The 11,125-nt window shown below is 36.6% G+C and overlaps 2 protein-coding genes and 1 long non-coding RNA gene across 3 annotated transcripts; 1 reads left to right on the plus strand and 2 right to left on the minus strand.

Annotated features, from left to right (window-relative positions):
* The first annotated feature begins 34 nt into the window (after nucleotides 1-34).
* LOC108209382 (methionine gamma-lyase) lies at nucleotides 35-2,656 on the plus strand. Its single transcript, XM_017380252.2, has 2 exons — nucleotides 35-851; nucleotides 1,983-2,656. Exons 1-2 carry the CDS (start codon nucleotides 107-109, stop codon nucleotides 2,546-2,548), a joined length of 1,311 nt encoding a protein of 436 aa, XP_017235741.1. The 5' UTR covers nucleotides 35-106; the 3' UTR covers nucleotides 2,549-2,656.
* A 1,725-nt stretch (nucleotides 2,657-4,381) lies between these two features.
* LOC135150711 (uncharacterized) lies at nucleotides 4,382-7,083 on the minus strand. Its single transcript, XR_010288925.1, has 3 exons — nucleotides 6,916-7,083; nucleotides 5,664-5,724; nucleotides 4,382-4,725 (listed from the first exon to the last, which is right to left on the minus strand). It is a non-coding gene; the product is annotated as an uncharacterized LOC135150711 (long non-coding RNA).
* Nucleotides 7,084-8,342: 1,259 nt separating this feature from the next.
* LOC108209381 (cytochrome P450 78A3) lies at nucleotides 8,343-10,619 on the minus strand. The gene is made up of 2 exons (XM_017380251.2): nucleotides 9,573-10,619; nucleotides 8,343-9,195 (listed from the first exon to the last, which is right to left on the minus strand). The coding sequence occupies exons 1-2, from the start codon at nucleotides 10,566-10,568 to the stop codon at nucleotides 8,560-8,562; spliced, it is 1,632 nt and encodes a 543-aa protein (XP_017235740.1). The 5' UTR covers nucleotides 10,569-10,619; the 3' UTR covers nucleotides 8,343-8,559.
* Nucleotides 10,620-11,125: the final 506 nt, after the last annotated feature.

Genomic DNA, 11,125 nt, shown 5'->3' on the forward strand with positions numbered 1-11,125 from the left:
GTCCACATCGATATTTTCCCTATATAAACCAATCACCTATTCAAACTCAAACACAACAAACAAACACAAAAATAAATCTGAGAGAGCTTATCATCTAGTTTCAACAATGGCGGACTCTTTGTACTTATCAACAAACTCGAAGAAAAGAAGCGCCGACGAGTTTCTCGCGGCGAAGAAACAAATGAAGCACTGGGAATCCGACCCGGCCGCGTCACTCGCGAATGCTCGTCACGAGTTCGGCGAGCACGGCGGCGTCAACATGTCCATCGAAGCCTCCGCCACTTTCACCGTCATGGAGCCCGAGACAATGGGCCGCATGTTCTCCGGCGAGCTGGGCCCCGACCGTGACTTTTTCATCTACAGCCGTCATTTTAACCCCACTGTTCTGAACCTCAGCCGCCAGATTGCCGCCCTCGAGGGGACCGAGGCGGCGTACTGTACGGCCAGCGGCATGTCGGCGATCTCCTCGGTGTTGCTGCACTTGGTGAGCAGTGGTGACAACGTTGTTGCGTCACAGACTCTGTACGGTGGGACCCACGCTCTGCTGACGCATTTCCTGCCGAGGTGCTCGGGGATCAGTACGACGTTTGTGGATATCCAGGATTTGGGCATGGTGGATGAGGCGATCGTGGAAGGGAAGACTAAGGTGTTGTATTTCGAGTCGATTTCGAACCCGACTCTGACGGTTGCGAACATACCAGAACTGAGCAGGCTTGCTCATCGCAAGGGTGTTAAGGTTATTGTGGACAATACTTTTGCTCCCATGTGTATTTCTCCGGCCAAGCTCGGTGCTGATGTTGTTGTTCATAGTATCTCCAAGTTTATCAGCGGCGGAGCCGACATTATTGCAGGTATTTTCCTCGGATTTTATCTTAAAATAACATAGTACGTATTTTTTAAAATTTGTTCGTTCTTACTGCATAAGTCTATTAGATTGTTATTGTAGTAATTAACAGAAAAGATGGGTAACTATTGTCGTAATTGCAATTTGGCATAATTACAATTCGATCGAGTTAATTTTTGTGATGGAAGATTAGGTGAGGGATCTGGTTGCAATTGCATCATCACATGAATAATAGGAGTTTGATGCTTTATTCACATGTTAAGTAGCCAGCTAGCTTATGAAATTTGGTTTCATCAGCTTTTCTAAAACTGGTTACCTCCAAAACAGGATATGTCATTTTGTGATTTTGAATGACTTTGATGCCTGCCTATCTTTTCTGACTAAACTCTTCCTTTCATTACCAATTTAGCATATGCTATATGCAACTAACTTATACTATTGATAACGAGACTTTATATCAAAGTGGTCACTTATTGCACTAAAATGTCTCACTTGACTCACCGTTCTGAACGGAGACTCGTTTAAATTACCACATCTCTACCTTCGTTCAATCTAATAGAATGATATATGTAATGGTTTAAGTGGTTTAAACGAATCTGAGTTCAGAGTGGTGAGGCAAGTGAGATATTTGAGTGCGATAAGCAGCGACTTTGATATAAACCCGTATTGATGATTGATTGCAAGTCCTCTTTATGTAAAAAAAGATTATCTTTAGAGGCTTTTGTGTGTCCTGTTTTTGTCTATGCTAATCTCTGGGAACACGTGTTTTTGTTGGTTGCTAGTCTTTTGTTGTTCATATCACATTCATTCTTCTTTATGAATAAAATACTGATCACCTAACATGTTAGCCCACAAAGATTAAAAAGACTTGTCTATCGTTTTCATGAATCTAGAGTTCCGATAACGTTTGGATTCTATTGCTTTTCTGAATCATGACTCAGTACACTCTAAGATTCTGTTTCTTGATTTCAGCATTCTCTTACACCAACTCCATTCCTGATTATTTTATTTCTCATTCGGAATTTGTATTATCCTGGCCTTTTATCATCGAGAACAGGACAAGAGTCTACTTATAATTATCATGTGATCAACAATTTGTTAATTTCTGATTTAGTCTAATAATTGTTTCAATTAATAGGAGCTGTTTGTGGATCTGCAAGCCTTATGAACTCTATGATGGACCTTCATCAAGGGCCTCTAATGCTATTAGGTCCGACCATGAACGCTAAAGTTGCGTTTGAACTAGCTGAAAGGATTCCTCACTTGGGCCTTAGGATGAAGGAGCATAGCCACAGGGCCTTGGTTTTTGCTACAAGGATGAAGAAATTGGGCCTCAGAGTCATTTATCCTGGCCTTGAGGATCACCCTGATCACGCACTCTTGACGTCCATGATAAACAAAGAATATGGATATGGTGGTCTTTTGTGTTTGGACATGGAAACAGAGGAGAAGGCCAATAAGCTGATGAACATTTTGCAAAACTGTACTCAATTTGGATTCATGGCCGTGAGCTTGGGCTACTACGAAACACTCATGTCGTGCTCAGGTAGCAGCACGAGCAGTGAACTGAATGACGAAGAGAAAAAACTTGCTGGAATTTCCCCTGGTTTGATCAGGATGTCGATTGGCTACAGCGGAACCCTGGAGCAGCGGTGGAGTCAGCTTGAGATGGCATTTTCAAGGCTTCAAGATTCCAAAAACTGAGGTGGAAGTCTAGGTGCTGTGCTCATTGAGCACAGGATTGTAATGCTGGTTGTTTTTTTATATTGTCTTGTATGGACTTGTGTTAAATTCAGTTTTAAGTTGATGCTATATGCCTTCCCCTTCTTAAAATCCATTCAAGTATTGTTCATTTTTATCTTATGAAGTATGTCTTTCTAAAAGCCCCAGCCCATTCAGAGGCCCATGTAGCCTAGCCATTGGGCTATAACACATTCTGAAAATTCAGTTAGCTCTATAATTATGTGTATGAAATGCAACCATCAAGCTGTTAATTTATGGTACGGAAAACTTGAATTATGTATCCATCAATCTCAACAAGAAAGCAACACCATCAAATACTACAAGAGGTAGAAATGGGTGTTGTCTGCAACTAGCTGTGTATTTTTACAAAGTCGACTGATTCTAATGGATGTCCTTAATTGCTAAAAGTATAAATGACGTCCACTAATTTTTTCACATTATACTGCTCCCCTGTCCATTCATTTTGTAAATTCAAAAATTCAGTTAGTCTTAATTAACAAAACATGAACAAATATTCACCACTAATTATAAAACCTACTTATGTTTTTTTGCATGGTTGCAACATGTTAACTTTACGTCATCAAATATCTAGTTCGTTCGTTTATTTCCGGACAATAATTTCAAAATGGAGAAAACAAGTTAATTAGTAGTATACATGTTTGTAAAGACAAGTTAATTTTAAAATGAATACCAGCATCGTATACAGTAGTACTTGGTGATCAGTTGAAAAAATGATGCTGATATTGTCGTCAATCACCACCAGAATATTTACGGAACCTCCGGAATACATTCGACAATCCAAAACAGCCCCCCAATTCCATGGGCTAGGCTGATGTTATTCTGCGTCAAAATTTAAATGAACGCCGCTTTCGTGTCTCTATAATATGTACTAATAATCAGCTAAAAACATAAATGTCTATATCCATCATCGAACAAAATGTTGAAAACGATAAATAATAACATGATAAATTCAACGATAAATAATAACATGATAAATTCAAGAACTTGCGGACAAGAATGATGAATATGATAATATAACATATAAAAGATTGACAGAAAAGTTTAGATATATTGTGGTAGTCGTTTTCTTGATATATTTAGCTAAGAAAGGAAAAGGAAAATAATTGAAATAATTTCATTGATGTCTTTTTTATAAAAGTTATCATCAAATTTGACTTTCTTAGTTTAAATTTATCTAATATCCTAATTCATTCCCTGCCCACAGATATTTCTTTTCATTATCCTATTCTATTTTTCATAGTCAACTGTAATTTATATATTAAATAGTTAAAAAATAAATTATCATGTAAATCATAAATAACTTTAATTAATTTTATAAATAATTATATCTCAATTTACTAAAAGAATAATATTATGTAATGATAACTTATGTTAATTTATTGAAATATAACTAAACAACGTTATAAATATACATACATTTGGCTATTTTAATATTATATATAAAGTAACAATTATATATACTGAACATCACATAATTTTATATTCTATTTTTCCCCGTTCTCTTTTTTAAACTTCATTTATTTTCTAATACGAACCAAATTTCTCTTCACTTTGATAAAAAAGATTAATATATTTTAGTCAGTTTGATCCACGAGAATATTTAATCATGTATAAATTTTGTTCATTCCAGATTTTTGTTGAACAAACAATAAATAAAAATATATCTCAAATCTCCAAGATATAGATTTTTGATAATAAGAAGGAGGTGTGTGACGCCCTCCAAACCAGGGGTCTCGATTTGGGGGTCACAACCTGACTCATAATAATATAATATGCACAGCGGAATGAAATGCTAATATTATAAAACAATAATATGACCCCTACATGCAACTGGATCGTACACAATTTATGATATGAAACAAGCACTAATAAAACCATAATGTGATTACACACTACACACCTACCTAGAGTAGCTTTTACAGTAAACCACACAAACCCTCCAAAAGTCTAAATAAGTTTTATGGCTAGTTCAAATTTTATTACATACTACCAAAAGTTCTATGTATACTCTGGATTCTTTCTACCTGAGCAGGGAGGTTGAACCGAAATATCTGTGGATGGCTAAGTGGGACCCTCTTGCGAGCGGTAAGACGCATCCTCGGCATACTTAGGTCTGGCTGAAAGTTTAGCACAACAGTAACAAAGCAAGAATGAGCAACTAGAAGGCTCAACAATATATATATAAAATGCTTAAATGTAAAGCATTAATAAGTGCTATTCTTCTGGAAGGAAAAGATAAGGAATAATAGTCTCTCATGAAAACCGAAAGCAATATTAGCTTAAGTAATCAAATTAAAAATTTTGATTTCAACTTTCACTGACGGGTGTACTATCACAGCTGATCAGCACGTGTAATAGTACGGGATCACACTTCGTAGAAGCATGTCCTAATTCACAGGTACCAAATATAAGGCAACACATTGGCCTTTGGCAGAAAAGTATTATCATATTTCAATAATACCCAAATAGCCCTTCACTGGACCGCCGTCCCGGCCTCTTACGCAAAAACGTTTTATTTTCTTAGGGAGTTGAATCACTCAACTCTCTCGATCAACAAACTCGCCATTTCACATGGTCCGGAGTAGTCATATCAACTGATGGCAACATAACTAGAATAATTAGTTATTTGCTAATTATGAATTTCAACTCTCTCAATCAACAAACTCGCCATTTCACATGGTCCGGAGTAGTCATATCAACTGATGGCAACATAACTAGAATAATTAGTTATTTGCTAATTATGAATTTCAACTCTTGTACTGTTTGGAGTATATCTGGATAGCATAGTTTTCACTATCTATCTTAGAAGTAATTCGAGAATTCTAGTAGAATGACTACTAGAATGTAGGGAATTCAATCATTGGAATGTATTGAATTCAATCATTATTTGAGTATATCTGTATGGTGTATGGAATATTGAACAACAATTAAATCCCAAGCATATGATATTCTATGAATTGAAATTCTGAATATAATAATTGCATTGGTAATAATTAAAATTTGTGGAATAAAATCACTTGCTCTTAATAAATAAGAGAAGAATAGAAATACTTGCCTTTTGCTGTACGCTAACTGGTACTTGCTTTAGAACCTGGAGTCACTATCAACTCTTGAATCTATAATTCAAAAAGTATTGATTCAACAACTCGGGTTAACTCAATTGATATACTCATATATCTCGCGAAACATAAACTACCCCTTCGTTTATACTAATCATGGCATCAACATGTAAGTCATGTATCACATAATCATGTACTTCATATAACATGTGATTCTGGTTATCACGTGTCGGGTTTAGCTCAGATGTTTATCCTAGTTATGAACTCCACTAAAATGAATTAATCAACTCTTGGAAAATGGGACGATATGCTTATACCCTTTAAATAAACAATCGGTTAATAACCAATAATCCAAATAGACCACTAAGTCACCAGCTTGTACTTAAGCATGCCATCATTTAACAGTTAACAATTTGTGCAAATCGAAACAGTACTTTATAATTATACTCAGCTTTGGAATAATATTCGCAATATTATTAATAACAATCCGGGAATCAAATATTACATCTAGTAATTAGTAGTACTAATACAATTTGCATATAACATGAATAGGCAAAAATATGTATATTAATTTTATTTATATCATTAATATTATTATTATCGTGGGTACAATAATAATAATAAAAATAATACAAATACAACTAATATAACTTTTCTTTTCCGAAGTTCCGGCAGCCCCTCTCCGGCCACCCTGGTTCCCCGCTGCGGTTCCCTTTCCGGCATCCCTTCGCCGGAATCAATCACTGGCCCCTCTCTTCTTATCTCCCTCTCTCTCTCTCTCTCTCTCTCTCTCTCTCTCTCTTGGACCCTGCTTTCGGTTTCCGGCGACACTCGCCCCTCTGTTCTTCTTTCTGCCGCCTGCAACTCGCCATCGCCTCCACTTCTAGTCTGCCTCGTCGCCCCCATCGTCCCTACCAAACTTCGACCATAACACCCACGCCACAGCACCAGCGTGACAACGACTCTACCGCCGGCAGAGTCTCGCCGTCGCTGCGTCTCCAACCTCCGGCGAAATCGTCGCCTCCTCTGCTCACCCGATCGACTCCAACCGAACACCCCACAACTCAGTCAATCAACGACCAACCCATCAGTCCATCTCCTTCAATCCCCAAACCCTCGATTAAACTCCAGCCATCACTAACCCTCCCCCACCTCCTTAATTCAAACGAAACCAACACAGCACATAATCATACAATTGATATACACATAAGTACATACAATAGCACTTGTTATATAGAGTAATCTCACCTGTCTGGATCAATTCACTCGAACACTCAAACCCTAGTTCCTTATTTCTCCTTTCTTTTCTGTACCGCCGACTCTGTTTCTGTAAATATGTGCGGGCTTTTGTTTTGTTTCTAAGGCCTTATCTGATTTTACGGGTGTCTGATATTATCTCTTGATGTGCCCACGTGTCACTGTATAGGGTAGCCACAACTCTACTACAACTCATACAAAGCTGCTCGTCACTAGTCAGTAAATTTTAATAATTCACAACCTCGCTTATTTAATAAAAGCTAATATTTTTTTACAAGTATATAATTTTTGGGTTTCAAAAATATCTTCGAAACATTTAACTAACATACTCAAAAATCCTAAATTTTCCAATTAGAAAAAATCCGTGAAAAGTTTTATTTTTAATGCTTTTAAATATTTACATTAAATTGTCCAAATAATTTTTAAAAGTACAAATAATCAAACATGATTATCCACGAGATTTATAAATATCTTTAAATCGGTTAAAACATAAAAATACCAAAATTAAAATATTCTGGCAATTTTAATTGGACAATATTTTGTTATATAAATAAACACGGATTTTAATAATTTAAATAAAAGGTAACTCTGATTTAGAAAAATCTAATAAACTCGATTTTTAACTACTCGCTCGGGTCGAGATAAACAAGTATAATTATAAAATTAATCACGTACCACAATTAAATCAATTTATGGCATCAAACAATTATCATTGCAATTAATCATGTTATTCACCAAAATTAACATAATCACGAGATTTTCAATTATGCAAGGATTCATTTTATGAACAATTAATAAAATAATCATGCTTCATGAAAATGACAATAATTAGGCATGGCCATATAACATTTAACAATTAGTTTTATATAATTAAAATATCACAAAATTTCCCGGATATTACAAGGTGTATGTGAGATGGAGTTATGAAAATCAATGTTGTTTTTGGATTTGTTTTTCTATTTAAGTAATTAGATATTAAATTTTAAAATAAGAATAATTAATGATAGGAAAACATATAATAATAATTTTATTAATATTATTAATTAATATAAACTAATAACCTACTTTTTCCAAAATTAAATATATTGATCCCCATACTCCACCAAACATATGAGATGTGATAACTTCATACTTCTCATTTCAAACAAATCATTTTGCGAACCAAACTTCGGTGAACCAAATGACCCCCTAGCATTCTAGATTAAGTAACTTGCAGAAACTCAAGATGGGCACAACTAAAAATATAGTGGGCCTATTTGGCAAAGCCTAACTCTGGCTTATTTTCAACAAGAAGCTGACTTTGAGAATGTTGGCTTTCGTTTCAGGATTATTTATTCTTTTCTAAATAATTTAATCACTTATAAATATTAATTTACTTATCATTTTTAGTCTATTTCTTTGCTTTAAGCAACAAGCACTTGCTTTAATTGTATTGTTTTATTATTATATTATCCAGCAATTGTCTTTCATGTTACATTCCTAGTACGTACAAAAATTATATGATCCTAAGCAATACAAACGGTTCACATGTCTTACAATATTATAAAATAATACAAATGTACAAATACACACGTCATATACACCGGCACATGGTAGATTAGCACTTAGCAGAGTACGTTCGTAAAATATAGGACTTCAACGCCACACATCATATCTGCGCCGAGGTAGAAATACAGCTACAAGCGGATTCGCCATTTCACAGGAAAGCCTTAGTACTTCCGACAGATCCACAGGATTGTGATCCGACTGAACTATTCGGAATTCATGCAATATAGACGCCACCCAAAAGGTGACGGTGGTGAGACCCAAGAACCTCCCTGGGCATATTCTTATGCCCGACCCGAATGGCGCCAGCCTTAGATCCGAGCCCATCATTGAAAAGTCATCATTCCTCGAATGCTTGGTCAAGAACCTTTCTGGTACAAATTTTAACGGATCTGTCCACACGGATGGGTCCCTTGTGATGGCCCACATGTTCACCATAGCTGTGCTGCCTGCTGGAACATGGTATCCATCTATTGTTGTAACAGTGGTGGCTAAACGAGCCCAAGAAAGAAGTGGGCCGGGTGGGTGTAGCCGGAAGGCTTCCTTGACTACAGCTTCGAGGTAGACCATTGCTGATATATCGGATTCTGTTATGGCTCTTGAGTTTCTGACCACACGATCGAGCTCTTCATGAACCTTTGCTTGGATGGTGGGGTGAAGTATCATTCTTGCGAGAATCCACTCGATCATGATAGCCACAGTATCAGTCCCTCTGAATATCATCTCCTGTTATAAGAGAAAAACAATAATTATAAATTACTTGCATGCATGCATGGCCTGATATACATATTTATGTGATAATAATGTGCATGAGACATTTTTTTTTTTTTTTATAATTGTAATAAGTATTTAACCGATTTAAATATAAATCCCTCAATTCCCCAGAGTTGTACACGCTAAATCCCTCAATTTCCGAGAGTTGTACACGCTGGGAACGAGAACGCGGCACGAAATTTAATGCATTAATTTTTTATTCAGATTTATTTTTTAAAAAAAATAAGTTATAGAACTATATTATAAAAGAACATTAAAATGCATGCCGAGCATTCAAAAAAATAGCAGAAATGAATGGGACGGAGGGAGTAAATACATAGAGTACTGACCCAGAGGACGGCCACCAGATCTGCCTCTGACAAATTATTCTGTTGCTGAGAGAGGAGAACATCAACAAAGGCATGAGCTGTTTCACTGGGAAGCTTCTTAAGCGAGGAGGCTCTATGCTCCGATATGATCCGAGTTACAAACCTGTGTACTTGAGGAGCCAGCTTGGAGCATCTGAGCGTGATGTTTTGTGGGTCAAAACTTGAGAACCATGGTAGGTGATCAGACCAGTTGAGTTGCCCTAATAAATCATAACCTTCTTCCACAAAATTAGTAAGTTCATCTGCTTCACTATTTTTAATGCAGGACTCATAGTCACGCCCAAATACCAAGCTCATCATGTTGCTCAAAGAAGCTCGCTTGAGCACTTTTCTGATTTCATAACATTCTCGAACACTTCCTTTTGTTTGACGCCCGATTTCACGTACTATCTGGGCTGCAATTCGTGATCTTTCAGCTTCTGAAGTGTTCATTTGCTTGGGACTAAACATATGCGTGGCTGCAATCCTTCTTAGTGTTCTCCAGTAAACTCCATAAGGCGCGAATCCAATGGCTCTGTTGAACATTAACCTATAAGCTGTCTCCTTGATCGGACGATCGGCAAATACACTACTATTGAGTATTTCTTTGGCCACGTCCGGGTCGGATGTCACGATTAACCGTGTTTCGCCTAGGCTTAAAGCCATGAGCCGTCTTGCTTTCAACACCTTTGCCATGGCTGCTAGATGTTGATGAGCAAGGTCAGCCATGAGGTACATGCTACCGACTACTGGAAATCCATGTGGACCGGGTATCGGACTCGGGCAATATTTGGACCAGAAATAATATTTTCCCCATGCAGGGCCGCCCGGGTAAGTCCAATAGAGAAAAGATAGAGATAGCCAAGAAATACATATTAAAACCACAAGAAATACAAAAGGGTAATAGTTTTGACAAATAAAATCTTTGCAATTGGAAGCTAAAATAATATCCCATAAGCTTTCTGCTTGCGAAGCCATGGGCTGGAATACTAGAAAGGAGGCTTTATTAAGGTGTTTTTGTTTCCTAGTTTGGTATGGACTAAATTCAGCGGCAAGGCCCTTTTTATAGAGGAAATTCAGAAGTTTGAGATATTTTTTTAATAGTCTACTTTACTACCATTTGTACAGATGTAAAGATAAGATACATAAACAAACTTAAGACACTATTCAGTGGAGGAGTTAAGTTACTGGATTTCAACATATTATACTCATCATGTGACAAAAGGTGGAGTCCATGGATGATGATGTAAAGGCGGGATCATCATTTGAGAACAAGAAGAGTATTTTGAGGCGGTTTGGGTTAACCTACGAGAAATGACTTCTTATTTAAATTAAAAAAAATTAAAGAAGTGAAATAGAAGTGAAAAATAAATAAGTTAATAAAGTGTTTAGAAAAAAGTAGAAGTTCTGAGAGAAAAACTAGTATTCTCACCTTCTCAAAAATGCTTATACTTCTTTATACATACGGGTCAAAAGCAGAAGACATGCAAAAGACAGAAGTAGCTTCTGCTTCTCAAAACCAAAACAGACCCTTT

The sequence above is a fragment of the Daucus carota genome, chromosome 2 (genome assembly GCF_001625215.2).
Source record: "Daucus carota subsp. sativus chromosome 2, DH1 v3.0, whole genome shotgun sequence".
Lineage (NCBI taxonomy): Eukaryota > Viridiplantae > Streptophyta > Magnoliopsida > Apiales > Apiaceae > Daucus > Daucus carota.